Raw genomic sequence first — 14,806 nt, 5'->3', positions numbered from 1 at the left:
TGTCACCCTGGTTTGGTGGGAAATAGCTATCAAGTTTAAATAGGTATACAGTACAGTATTTTTTTAACTGTCATCTCCTGCCAAGACAGGTTAACCCAAATAAGAAAACTCATTCACCATCATTCAATCTTTCTAGAAGTGTGCTGACATAATCAGATTACCCTCGTACTGCAACATCCCCACCCCCCTCCAGAGAACAGGCACTGCTATCCCCACCTCTGGGACTGAAGTCTGGCTAACTAGTTTCCCTGAATCCCTTCATAAAATTTACCTTGCTTATATTCCAAAAAACACATCCATTAAAAACCATTTTTCTGAATTCATTCCTATCTTAGCATGCTCACACAAGCCTGCTGGTTGCTCAAGCCACATACTCGTAAGCTTTTACTGTCTCCCTCCAACTGTTCCTGGAATGACCCCATACCTTCTACCCTAGGATTAATACATCCTCTCTATATGCTCAGACCACCTCAGCCTCTTAATTTATAAGCACTGAATTCTCTGCATGATATTCACACCACACATTGCTTTCAAACATGACATCTCTGCTGCCTCTAGCCACTGCCTTGTTGCAGCATTCAAAAGCTATTCCTCGCATTGATATAAAAGTTATTATTACAGTACTCTGGTACATCTCCTTTTTTTGCCTTGATAGGTAAATTTAGTTTCTACAGTTACTTCAGCACTCCTACCTCCTCCTCCTCATATAGTATTCTACAATTCACCACCTCTTTCATAGACCTATCTGCTGACATGTCTACTTCCAAATACCTAAATACATTCCCTTCCTCCCTCTGCTCTAATATTCAATCAATCATTACCTTGCATTTTTTGTTATTCTCATCACCTTTTTTTTTTTTTAATTTCCTTTTACATGCCCTTCCAAATACATACACCATGATCCACATAAGGTAGTCATTGCAGTGATATATAACCCACCACAGAACTGCAGTTGGCCAAGAGAGGAATACAAAGAGAACAACAGAGCGATGGTGGACACACTGGTTGAGGTTGCAAGAAGAGCTCGCTGGAGGAGAGCAAAGTTACTGGTTATGGGCGATTTCAACTACAGGGAGATCGATTGGGGAAAACCTGGAGCCACATGGGGGTCCCGAAACATGGAAAGCCAAGATGATGGATGTGGTACTGGAAAACCTTCTGCATCAACATGTCAGGGACACTACCAGAGAGAGGGGAGGATGAATCAGCAAGACTGGACCTTGTGTTCACCCTGAGCAGTTCAGACATTGAGGACATCACATATGAGAGGCCCCTTGGAGCTAGTAATCATGAGGTTCTGAGCTTTGATTGTATAGTAGAGTTACAAGTAGAAGGTATCAGGAGTTGAATGGGAAAAGCCAAACTATAAAAGGGGGGACTACACAGGAATGAGGAACTTCCTGAAGGAGGTTCAATGGGACAGAGAATTGGTAGGAAAGTCTGTAAATGCAAGGAGACAGAGGAAAGGTTTGTTCCCAAGGGCAACAAAAATAATGAGAAGACCAAAGCAAGTCCTTGGTTTACCCGAAGGTATAGGGAGGTAAAAAACTAAGTGCACTAGAGGCTGGAAAAGGTACAGCAGGCAAAGGACCCAGGAAAATAAGGAGATTAGTCGAAGAGCCAGAAATGAGTATGCACAGATAAGGAGGGAGGCCCAGCAACAGTATGAAAATGACATGGTATCGAAAGCCAAGTCTGACCCGAAACTGCTGTTTAGCCACATTAGGAGGAAGACGAACAGTCAAAGATCAGGTGATCAGGCTAAGGAAAGAAGGTGGGGAACTCACAAGAAACGATCAAGAGGTATGTATTTACAGTGAAGACAGGTCAGAGGGGAACACCAACAAGTATTGGATGACACACACAACTGAGGAGGAGGTGAAAAAGCTGCTAAGTGACCTTGATACTTCAAAGGCAATGGGACCAGACAACATCTCCCCGTGGGCCCTTAGAGAGGGAGCAGAAATGCTGTATGTGCCACTAACCACAATCTTCAACACATCCCTTGAAACTGGGCAACTACCTGAGGTATGGAAGACGGCAAATGTAATTCCTATGTTTAAAAAAGGAGACAGAAAAGAGGCACTAAACTATAGACCAGTGTCACTGATGTATATAGTATGCAAAATCATGGAGAAGATTATCAGGAGGAGTGGTGGAGCACCTGGAACAGAACAAGTGTATAAACAATCAGCATGGCTTCATGGAAGGCAAATCCTGTGTCACAAACCTGAAGTTTTATGAAAAAGTAACAGAAGTAAGACACGAGAGAGAGAGAGGTGGGCCGATTGCATTTTCTTGGACTGCAAGAAGGCCTTTGACACAGTTCCACACAAGAGATTAGTGCAGAAGCTAGAGGATCAGGCATGTATAACAGGAAGGCACTGCAATGGATCAGAATACCTGACAGGGAGGCAACGAGTCATGGTACATGATGAGGTATCACAGTGGGCACCTCTGACAAGCGGAGTCCCACAGGAGTCGGGCCTAGGATCAGTGCTATTTTTGGTATATGTGAATGACATGATGGAAGGGATAGACTCAGAAGTGTCCCTGTTCCCAGATGATGTGAAGTTAATGAGGAAAGTTAAATCAGATGAGGATCAGGCAGGACTTCAAAGAGACCTGGACAGGCTGGACACCTGGTCTAGCAGTTGGCTTCTGAGTATAACACCGAGCACGTCTCCGGAAGCACGCATCAACCAGATAACTGCTGCAGCATATGGGCGCCTAGCAAACCTGAGAATAGCGTTCCGATACCTTAGTAAGGAATTGTTCAAGATGCTGTACACAGTGTATGTCAGGCCCACACTGGAGTATGCAGCACCAGTTTAGAACCCACACTGGGTCAAGCACGTCAAGAAATTAGAGAAAGTGCAAAGGTTTGTGACAAGGTTAGTTCCAGAGCTAAGGAGAATCAGCCTAACAACACTGGAGGACAGGAGAGTTAGAGGAGACATGATAATAACATACGACATACTGCATGGAATAGACAAGGTAGATAGAGACAGGATGTTCCAGAAAGGGGACACAGAAACAAGAGGTCACACTTGGAATCTGAAGACTCAGATGAGTCAGAGGGATGTAGTAAGTATTTCTTCAGTCATAGAGTAGTCAGGAAGTGGAATAGTCTAGCAAGTGATGTAGTGGAGGCAGGAACCATACATAGCTTTAAGACGAGGTATGATAAAGCTCATGGAGCAGGGAGAGGACCTAATAGCGTTCAGTGAAGAGGCAGGGCCAGGAGCTGAGTCTCGACCCCTTCAACCACAATTAGGTGAGTGAGGACTAACAAAAATAAGGGCCCTGAGGTCAAGTCAGTGTATAGAGTACTTTTAAGACTCCTACTATCTTGCAGGACTTCATTTAACCTCACCAAGCAACTTTCTGAACTTGTATGAAGTTATCTGACATACTGTGATGTTAGTGATTCATTCACTCAATTTTTTTTTTTGCTTAAAAAAAAAAAAAGTAATCCTCTAACATATCAACTTTAGTAAGGAAAGCAGCACTGTAGGACCTTGTGATTTTAGTGCTTAGTTTTGATTATAATAATTTATTAAGGAAAATTAAACTCTTGACAGCTCTTCATTCAAAAGTGCTTTCCTGAAAGGCATGATCAACATTAGAATGTGTAGCTCTAGTATGTGGTGGACTTATGGAAAAAATAAAGATAATGCTGCAAAATAGCTCCCCAAGTTAATATGAAGTAGATTTAAAACACTGAAAATACTTAGTGGCAGGCAGGGAAAAAATAAGCCATAATAACCTTACAGTAAGATTACGACCCCTCAAGGGGTCGTGATCTTACTGGATGCCAGTGAGGGGCTCTTGATCCAAGAAATTGGACTTATTCTCCCTTTCCTTGGATTAACTTGAATGCTTCTCATTCCATAGGTATTCTATGACCCCTTGTAGGTTAAGCTCTTCCCCATAACTTTGTGAGCACAATAACATCAAATGGAGACGAGTGGTTTTTAATGGAGGTGGTGTTGAAGTGTGAGCAAGGTAACGCATATGAATGTATTCAGGGAAACCAGTTAACTGGACTTGTCCTCGAGGTGAGAAGTTTAGTGCCTGCACTCTGAGGGAGGGGTAGGGATGTTGCAGTTGGAAGGGAAATTAACTGTGATGTCAACACATTTCTAGGAAGACAGCAACTGAATGAATGACAGCAAATGTGTTCCTTTTTTTTTCGGCTCACTCTTGACCCTAGCGGGTTTAGCACTTTATTATAATAATCTGGATCACCCTGCCTTGGTAGAAGATACCCGTTGAGGTAAAAAAAAATAATAGTAATATCATCACGAAATATGAAAATAAGTAAGATTTCTTAGCACCTATAACAGAAGAGCAAGAGACCATAATTGTCAACTATGAAATAAGTGGTACAACAACATAAGAACTTTATGAAAATATTTCTTCACAAATAAGAGTAACGACTGAAGGTAGTGCTTCACCACCAGAAGCCTAAAATTTTTTTTACAAAATTAGCTCAGTATGGTTGGTGTTATCTCTAACAGAGGTTCAATTCTTGGAATGTGCATTTCTGAGCTATTATTTGTGATTTGGGCCCTCAAGGAAGGTTCCTTGATGTTGGTGAGGGGCTCTTGATTTAGGAAATTGGATCTGTGCTCCAGTTCCCCGAATTAAGCTTGAATGCCTTCCAAATCCCCCCCCCCCAGGCGCTGTACAATCCTCCGGGTTTAGCGCTTCCCCTTGATTATAATAATAATAATATTTGTGATTTGGTTAGTGCTTTTCCATAAATATAACAGTAACTCAGACAAAACTGAAAAAACTAAATCACATAAAATATAGTCACACTACACAAGCCATACGCTTCGTTTTCCATGACGGCCATTAGAGATGGTGGAAGTCAAGCATACCCAATTGTTGCACATGTCTAATTCTTCAGAGTCAAGTAGATTAGTATAGCAAAAGTGGGTACAGTAATTACAAGCAATACATACAAATTTAACTTTATTTTCAGCGAATGTAATAAACAGACACTCGGCTTTGTCGTCCATATTTAATGTTCATATAAATGGGTGAAGGTAGGTATATCAAACCTCACAAAGAGAAATGTATACAGAAAAGGAAATTAGAAAAATCTCAGTATATCCATTCATTATAAATATACAGTGATTAAAATGTATATACTGTAGTTCATTTATTTTCAGCCCATGTAAACCAATAGAGGCAATTAAAAATCCTAATGTGAATGAGTGCTGTACACCTAACTAAAATTTAATTATACAGACATACGTAATTGCCTTTATTCTCTCTACACTTTCATACAATTCTCCATTCTTTTGGCATGCTCTAATGGCTTTTTCTTCAGCATTAGTAATTCAGTCCACTGACTTAACAGCTTTCATCAATTGATCATCCACCTTTTCCCTGTAATTAAGGAAATCCTCATTCACAATTTTGTAATTCAGAGGTACTTTTAATGGGAAAAGCAGTATAGATGCTACACGATACAATTAAAGATAAGCACATTGAAATTTTGAGTCTTAGAAATTAAAAATTAGGAATCCCTTAGAGATACTAAATCAACAGCATAAGTAACAGTGAAGATGCATTTAAAATGGAAATGATAACTTTCATATATATATGAATTAGCTTTATTAATTCTTACATTAAAAAAAAGTTTACTTGAAAATGTTGTATCAAAACATGAGTATCCATATCTAGAAATATTTCCTAGTAATTTTTTAAATGAACTTTATGACATTTACAATGTAAGGATGACATGAAGGCTTGACGAAATAAAGTATGATTTGAACTTCCATTACCATATTAAAAACTTAATTATTCAAGGTATGTATGACAGATACAGAATTATTTTTTTTAACACCGGCTGCATCCCACCGAGGCAGGGTGACCTAAAAAGAAAAACGAAAGTTTTTCTTTTTAAATTAAGCAATTTATACAGGAGAAGGGGTTACTAACCCCTTGCTCCAGAGTTACTATTTGGTGTTACAGATTAGGTATCAAAAATCTATATTTATTTAGAAAACACAATTCAAATTTGAGAATTATTATTTTGAACATACAGTACTGAAAACATTAGTTTGATGCATTAAAACTTCTTAAATATAGTATTCTTATCAGGCATCATTTGTCGCTGCAAACATCATTGTAGTGCACTAAATATTTCAGTGCACTATAAAATAAGCAGTATATCCAGATGAAACCAATCAATGTATTTAGCTGAACAAGCTGGTAACTCAAAATTTTATACTTGTGATAAATTCCACAATACAGTGTTATGTAATTCTTTATATAAATTTTATGTATTTAATGCATCGCAATATTGCATTTCTAAGAAGATAGCTAAAGCTTGGGATATTTTACGGTGCATTTCATTAATATACCAAACAAATGTTCATACTTCATCCCAATGAAATCAAAGTTTTAATGTTCTTGAATAATTAATGCAAGGGCATGAACTACTAATCAATAACAAAGTTAACCTTTGAAAAATAAAAAACTGAAAAGCTACCAAACAAAAGAAAATAATCTTCTCACTACTGGTAGATTATATGTTTTAAATCAAAACATCATACAAAATACATTTTTAAATTGTTAGTATGGACTGTGAAGCCAGGACTGGTGCAATACAATAGGGAACATATGCTGTAGAAATCCAAAGTGTGCATAACCTCACTTTTATATGAAATTCATATAAATACAACCAATTGAGTCTTCAAGCTGGTCTGTCGCATACATCCTTTCATTCTAAAGTTTTCTTTATCTGTTTTTTTGAAGATTATGAAGACAAATGTTCATTCAGTTAAGCATACTGAGCTCACATGACAGAAATAACAAATGAAGAAAATAATGCATTTGGAAAATAAATGAAGTACACTTTGTCACAAATTTATTTTTATCTGTTCTGACATATTTTCCAGGCCAACATCTGGCCTGGGAGTCAGGTGGAGGCAAACATATTTGCTGGGTCAGTAACAGTATATGAAGGAAGCCTTTCCATTCACCAGTTAACACAGTTTGTGGCTAATTAACTGAATAATAATATAAAGCAATCTATGAGTCACATTACTGTAATATGCTCTCAAAGATCTTGATAAATTAGTCTGTTGCCACCTCCTTAGGTAAATATGTCAGTTAAGAGTATATCAAACCAAAGAATATTATTCACAACTGACCTTCAATACCAATACATAAAATACAACCCTCTAGCAACCTGAACCCATCACTGAGAATAGTAGTCAATGGCAAATCTATTGCCGCTAAATAAATCAGACGCTACAAATCTCAAAGTGGCTTCCACAGGAAGGTTGGCATTTCTGAGTATAAGACTGAGAAAACTAAGCTCATTTTACTTAGTAAAGGTTTCCGAAAAAGGGTAGACATACAACAGACGATAAAATATCTTACTTGAGCTTTATCATTCATGACAAAAATACCACTGGCTACTTTTCCCCATAGGACAGTACCGGCCGAGGCTCAAGGGCAAATATTTCAGAAGAGGAGGGTCACAAGTGTAGAAGATAATGGTGGTAGCAACCACCAGTTTGCTGCTGAAACACCTCTATAGTGTCACCATCTTCCATTTCCAAGCCTTGTGGGGTGTCATTCTCTGATATTGGCTGACCATCAAATCTAAATCTTACTGTAGTCTGAACAAGTTTCTGAAATGAAAAAGTACTAGAATAAGTAAAAGCAGACATGAGAGCTTAACACAAAAGTCAATATCATTAAACTTGGCATATTTGTGTACATTACGGCCATGTCCCTAATGCATATGAATACCCTGATTTTACTTGCTTAGGTTTTAATGTTACATATTTTTCAAAAGTTCACTGACCTTAATTATTATTATTACAATCATAACTAAGTGTTAAACCCATAAGTCACTGACCTTAAACATGGTAGTAGTAACAAGGTTAGAGATTTTACAAAAGTATATAGGCACACTTGCAGTAAATACTATGATAGTATTTACTGCATACAATGTGACAAGTTGTAAAGAATACTAGAGATTATTGTGGAAAATGTAAAGTGCAGAAGTTTAATACACTTCCTAAGTGAAACTAATCTGGGTTTATAACCAATTTATTAGAAATATTGTATATCAAAAAGGGCACTGTTAAAGTGAGAAGTTCCTTTGACAGTGGTTAATTGCAGAGTGTTGGCAAGTGTGGTAGCACATGCATCAACTGTTGCCACCAGTGAGCACTGCCAACTGCCTCCTTTATGGGTGTGCATGTAGCCATCAGCAAACACTGTTGTAAAATTAAATAAACGTTATTTAAGTAATGTGAACCTACAGACAGTATGTAGCAGCAGCGGAAGTGCTAGCACTAGAACTAGTAGTACTAGCAGTATTAGTACTAGTAGCAGTACTGGTACTTATAGTACTACTAGTACTAATAGAATACTAAGTAATAATAAAAATAATAACAATAATAGTAATAACAACAACAACGAGTCCTGCAGTTCAGTGTAGCCATATCATCCCTCATGCTCTTTATTAGATGGTGCATTCCCTTCTTTCCTTGTGTGTCTTGGCCATGCTCCTCTCCCACTGGTAGTACTACTAGTACTAATACAGTAAAACCTCTAATTAACCCTTAAACTTTCCAAACGTAGATCTACGTTTGTGCGTGTAGCACTCCGACCTTGATTTTCTCCCTAAGAAAGAATGGAAAAAAAAAAAAGTAGATCAACGTTTGGACAGTTAGAGAGTTAACAGACCTCCCCATTTAATAGATTTTGGAGATTACAAACAAAAAACTGGCCAAACAGTGGAATCATTGGATAAAATAGGAAAAATGTAATAAAGTTGGTAGAATTACCGACAATATGTAAAGTAAAAGGACACAAGTGCAACTAATGTGACATTTTATTGTGGCAACGTTTCGCTCTCCAGGAGCTTTGTCAAGCCGATTACAAACAGTACATGGACACAGAGGGTATATAAAGGCTCAGAGTGAGGTGCAATACTAGTGGTAGTAGTAGTAGTAGTAGTGTAGTAAAAGTTGTAGTAGTAGTAGTAATACAATATGGTAGAGCAATTAATTCGTACATGAGTAAAAGGATATAAAAGCTATTACTTGGGTAACATAAAAATAGGTTGGACAAATATAGACTGTTCACTCTCTGTAATGTGCTTTGTGTAGTATAACAGGAGAGACTATGTGATGGCAGGGTTTACTGTTTTCAGGAGGATTCTTGCTAAGACTTCAGAGATGGTGAAGCTGCCGTTGTTTTGTTTAATTGTATTCGAAACAGCGATCAGTGCTGATTCAAGGCACTTGCGTCTGCGGAAATTAGTTTCTTTGATCACTAATTGGGCGTCCCTGAATTTCATGAGATGATTGGTGGAATTTCGGTGTTGTACACAGGCGTTGTTCAAGTTATCGTTCCTACATGCGTAAATGTGTTCATTGAGGCGGGTGTCGAGGTTTCTTGCTGTTTCACCTACGTAAATCTTGTCACAGCCTCCACAGGGTATAGTGTAAATTTCTGCGTTGACTGGTTCGTGGTGCTTTGATTTTGTCCTGGTTAGATCCTTTATTGAAGTGCTAGAAGCGATGGCGACTCTGGTGTTAGCTTGTGAAAGTACTTTAGAAACGTTCAGTGCAACCTGGCTGTTGGGAAGAATTATAACTTTGTTGGGAGTGGTGTTGGTGCGTGGAGAATTAATGATCTGAAGAGCTCTTTTCTTGCATGTACTTTAATACTGACTATACTACTAACTACAACTACTACTTTGTACTACTACTACTTCTACTACTACTACTACTACTACTACCACTAGTATTGCACCTCACTCTGAGCCTATATATACCCTCTGTGTCCATGTATTGTTTGTAATGGCTTGATAAAGCTCCTGGAGAGTGAAACGTTGCCACAATAAAATGTCACATTAGTTGCACTTGTGTCCTTTTACTTCACATACTCTGAGTGGCTTTGGGTGCTTGTCCCCTTGCCTTTATACAAAGGAACTATGCATGCTCTCTGCGAATCCCAAGGTACCTTACCCTATTTCATACATTTATTAAATAAAAACACTAACCACTCCAAAACTACATCCCCAATCCCCACCCGCTTTTAACATTTCTATCTTTATCCCATCAGTCCCAGCTGCTTCACCCCCTTACATTCTACTCACTGCCCCATGCACTTCCCCCACACTTGCAACTGGTTCTTCCTCACTCCTGTAAGATGTTATTCCTCCTTGCCCTATACACGAAATCACAGCTTCCCTATCTTCATCAACATTTAACAATTCCTCAAAATATTCCCTCCATCTTCCCAATACCACTAACTCTCCATTTAATAACTCTGCTCTCCTATTTTTAACTAACAAATCCATTCTTTTCCTAGGCTTTCTCAACTTATTAATCTCTCTCCAAAACTTTTTCTTATTTTCAACAAAATTTATTGATAACATCTTACCCACCCTCTCATTTGCTCTCTTTTTACATTGCTTCACCACTCTCTTAACCTCTCTTTTTCTCTCCATATACTCCTTCCATCACTTCTACTTTGTAAAAACCTCTCATGCTAACTTTTTCTCTCTTACTACTCACTTTACATCATTCCACCAATTGCTCTTCTTCCCTCCCACACCCACTTTCCTGTAACCACAAACTTCTGCTAAACACTCTAACACTATATTCTTAAACTTACCCCATACATCTTCTACCGTATTGCCTATACTCTCACTAGCCCATCTGTCCTCCAACAGTTGTTTATATCTTACCCTAACTTCCTCCTCCTTTAGTTTATAAATCTTCACTTCTCTCTTATTTGCTGTTTCCATTCTCCTTGTATCCCATCTACCTTATACTCTCACTGTAGCTACAACTAAAAAGTGATCTGATACATCTGTGGCCCCTCTATAAATATGTACATCCTGAAGTCTACCCAACAGTCTTTTATCTATCAATATGTAGTCCAACAAACTACAGTACTGTCATTTCACCCTACATCACATCTTGTTTGTATGCTTATTTATCCTCTTTTTCTTAAAATATTTGTTACCTATAACCAAACCCCTTTCTATACAAAGTTCAATCAAATGCTCCCCATTATCATTTACATCTGGCACCCCAAACTTACCTACCATACCCTCTCTAAATGCTTCTCCTACTTTAGCATTTAGGTCCCCTACCACAATTACTCTCTCACTTGGCTCAAAAGTTTCTACACACTCACTTAACATCTCCCAAAATCTCTCTCTCTCTCCTCTCTTCTCCAGGTGCATACACACTTTTTATGACCCACTTTTCACATCCGACCCTTTTTTTAATCCACATAATCCTTGAATTTATACATTTATATTCCTTCTCTCTCCATAACTGATCCTTCAACATTATTGCTACCCCTTCCTTAGCTCTAACTCTCTCAGATACTCCTGACTTAATCCCATTTATTTCTCCCCCACTGAAATTCCCCTACCCCCTTCAGCTTTGTTTCACTTAGGTCTAGGACATCCAACTTCTTTTCATTCATAACATTAGCAATCATCTCTTTCTTATCATCGACACAACATCCATGCACATTCAAACATCCCAATTTATGTTTAATTTAAATTCTTGCTGTATTACAAGGTATCAAAATATTAAATAAAAGGGGTACACATATGGCAGCAACTTACTGATCTTTCACAGTAGGCACTGATGAGTTTCTTGAGGGATGTATGCTTCTTGATCTTGAAGTGCACAACTTGGCCATCTTGACCAACTACTTTAAGATTGATGTGCTCTGTTGGTTTCTCCTCCTTCTGAAATAACCAGTAAAGAGGATTAGCAGAACAGTACTAGACAATTTATGAAAAATTCTAGAAACTTAAGTAAATTAAGATTTCTCTTAATCAAAGCAATAAAATTGTCTCTCACAATTGACTTGAAATCTAAGAAACACAGGTTCAGTAAATCCCAATTTCCTCATTTTCCTTATGCATTTATCAAATCAAATATCAAGTACATTGTGCTTTTATAACAATGACTTTGTAAATACGTGTATTTATTTGGGAAAGTTTTTTCTTTCAGCTGAGTACTGTAAAACTAATAATTGGGGTAACTGCACACTTTACATGAACTACATAGATTAATTCCTGAAAATATATGATCTACAAGCTATCTTTTCTAAAGCCTCCAAAGGAAGAAAACTTCTGAACTCAGTTGGCAAAAATAAAAATATGAAAATAAAACCATATCTATTTGCTCCCAATACCAGCTGGATGATCAATAATACTAAGATGCCAACTGTGGTACAACTGCAAAATGCAGTGAACTGATAAAAGCATCATCCTTACCTGTTGTCAGCTATGAGTTTTATTATACATGCAACCCAATCTATGCAATGGCATCCCTGATGACTGCCTAATCAGGCAGGCTATTGCTGATTGCAGTCCAAAAGCCTAAACAGAATCGCAGTATAAAACTTAAATACACAAGTTTTACCCATCTTTACTATTGGCGATCACCTATATCACAGTTGGTTAGTTTCGGATATGAGAAAACCTGGTACAAAATACCAACAAGTATTGATAGATGAGTAAGCAAACTTCCACAAATGTAGATGCTGGAGGATAAGACTGAGGACCCCAATGGAAATAAGAGAGACAGTCCCTCGATGATGCACTGCCTTTCTTGGGTTATCCTGGGTGGCTAACCATCAAGGGTTAAAGATTTGAACAAAATTTTATCTTATCTTACCTAGTTGAATAGTGTGTGTTTTGCACTTAGATACACCCAGGTACTGACATGTGTCTTAGTCACCATCTTGTCAGTACTATATACATCTAATCTATTACACTGATCTCAATCAATATGCATTCATTATAACAACTCCTTGGAACTCCAATAAACATATGTGAAGATTAATGTAAAACATTAGAAGATTCTTAAATTTAATTAAATATCTTTGCCCCTCCACAATATTTTTATCTTCATATTAATTGCCGTTATATTATAACGCAAATAAAATAAAATTCTAACAAAATTTATAATTGCTATTCAATTATATGCATCATTTACACAATCAGATGTACATATCACATATGTATCAAGTATATTAAATTTGTATATTGATCCTTAAGTATTGATATTTAATGTTAAAAACAAAATCACCTGATAATAAATCTGATAATTAAATCTTTCACACACAAATATAACATACGGTATATGAACACTACACAATCAAACTTACTACACTTGCTAGAATCTGACAAAATGTATTTTATATTGTAGCAAAATCTCTTATCAAATAAAAATATGGGTGACATATTTACAACCTCTTTTACAAGCTCTCTGCAATTCACAGTGCTTAATATAGACAACCCTGAGTAGTTCTGCAAAGCAGATAAGAATAACACACCTGAAGCAGACACTGAATATCTTAGTAAGCATTTATTAAGCTTAGAATATATAACAAAATTATTTTTTCCAACTGTCTTTTGACAACACAGATGTTCAAGGTACATAAAACGTATATTATGTAGATTTAATCAAGGATAACATAGCACAGCCCAACAATATGACTTAAGAGATAGCATGAAAAACAAAAACCTATAAGATATATACTGTATAGGTTAATGATTTATTTGGCTCATACACATAATTACATACTCCAGAACTTAAGTCGATAATTCCCTTCGACATAGTCGTTCACTGGAAAGAAAGAAGTCATGACCAATCATTAACATAGTCTTCAGCCACCCACCCACCACTGGACATATTTAACCGAGGCCCCGATGCAACACTGGCAAAATATACCTCCAGGGCACAACCCTCAGCCATCCTGGGTGGTGTGTAGAGACGATGCATGTAATGACAGGGTACAAACCTTGGTTTCCTCGGACATTGTACACAGAGGAGAGGTGTGAAGACTGGCCCGTTGACTCCGTTTGTAAACACTAACTTGAGCACCAGACTGCGTAGCTGCGGCTCGAGTAATGGATACTCTCTTTTACCTTTAAAACACACTGCATTACTGCTATCGCCTTAAATTTAGCCCAGTTTTTAGGAATCCAAAGTTTCCCAGAGCACTCACTTACATTCTAGGCATTTTGGTAAATTTTATGGTTATTAAGCGTGTTATCGTCAGAGTACGGAGGTAAGGTAAAATGGATTCTTGCAGATGTTGTAATGTATATTTAGGATTCTGCTGGTGTAGAATATTGATGAACGGATTTTCAAAGGAGTCTCGCGTTTTCTTTTTCCACTTGCTTCAGATATAATATATTCATCGCGTATTACATAGGTGGACAGATTTTAGGATTCTGGAAAATAATTGGACCGGTAACCCAAGCGAACAAATAGCGCGCAGTGCAGATATATAAATGTCCCAATAACTTATCAGTCTCTTGAGTTTGTCTCGTTTTCTCCCTAATTAGATTAAAATAAAAGCATACATTATTACTCTGCGTCATCGTGAATTATTTAATGTCTTAAATCGCAACAACCACAGCTCTCATTTTTCTTTTAATTATGTAGGGCTAAATATTATGAAAACTGATTATACCACATTGTGATTACCCTAATTTATATGACATTTTACAACGTTACAGCTGTATGACCCTTGTAGGTATAGCGCTTCTTCTTTGTAACAATAATAATGTTACAGCGGGAAAAATGTACCTAATACACAGATGACAGCAAGGAAATGAGTGAGCTACTCAAGTCCCAATATGACTCAGTTTTTAGCAAGCCGCTAACCAGACTGAGAGTCGAAGATCAAAATTAATTTTTTATGAGAGAGCCACAAAATTTGGTTAATCTGTGGACTAAAATCACAAGGGTATTAAAAGAGGATAACATCA

The 14,806-nt window shown here is 37.4% G+C and overlaps 1 protein-coding gene across 2 annotated transcripts; it reads right to left on the bottom strand.

Moving 5' to 3' along the window:
* Positions 1 to 4,970: 4,970 nt before the first annotated feature.
* Positions 4,971 to 14,128, bottom strand: LOC128696313 (small ubiquitin-related modifier 3). Of its 2 annotated transcripts, XR_008408139.2 has the most exons (4): positions 13,831 to 14,128; positions 11,639 to 11,764; positions 7,408 to 7,661; positions 4,971 to 5,403 (listed from the first exon to the last, which is right to left on the bottom strand). XR_008408139.2 is itself a non-coding variant. In XM_053787504.2 (3 exons), the coding sequence occupies exons 1-3, from the start codon at positions 13,846 to 13,848 to the stop codon at positions 7,506 to 7,508; spliced, it is 300 nt and encodes a 99-aa protein (XP_053643479.1). In that variant the 5' UTR covers positions 13,849 to 14,126; the 3' UTR covers positions 4,971 to 7,505. The 2 variants fall into 2 exon arrangements, 1 of the variants encoding a protein (XP_053643479.1); XM_053787504.2 differs by having other exon boundaries at positions 4,971 to 7,661; positions 13,831 to 14,126.
* Between the last annotated feature and the right edge of the window lie 678 nt (positions 14,129 to 14,806).

Source organism: Cherax quadricarinatus, unplaced genomic scaffold, assembly GCF_038502225.1.
Source record: "Cherax quadricarinatus isolate ZL_2023a unplaced genomic scaffold, ASM3850222v1 Contig4040, whole genome shotgun sequence".
Lineage (NCBI taxonomy): Eukaryota > Metazoa > Arthropoda > Malacostraca > Decapoda > Parastacidae > Cherax > Cherax quadricarinatus.
Note: the sequence above shows the minus strand (reverse complement) of the source record. Positions and strands in the feature narration are given on the sequence as shown.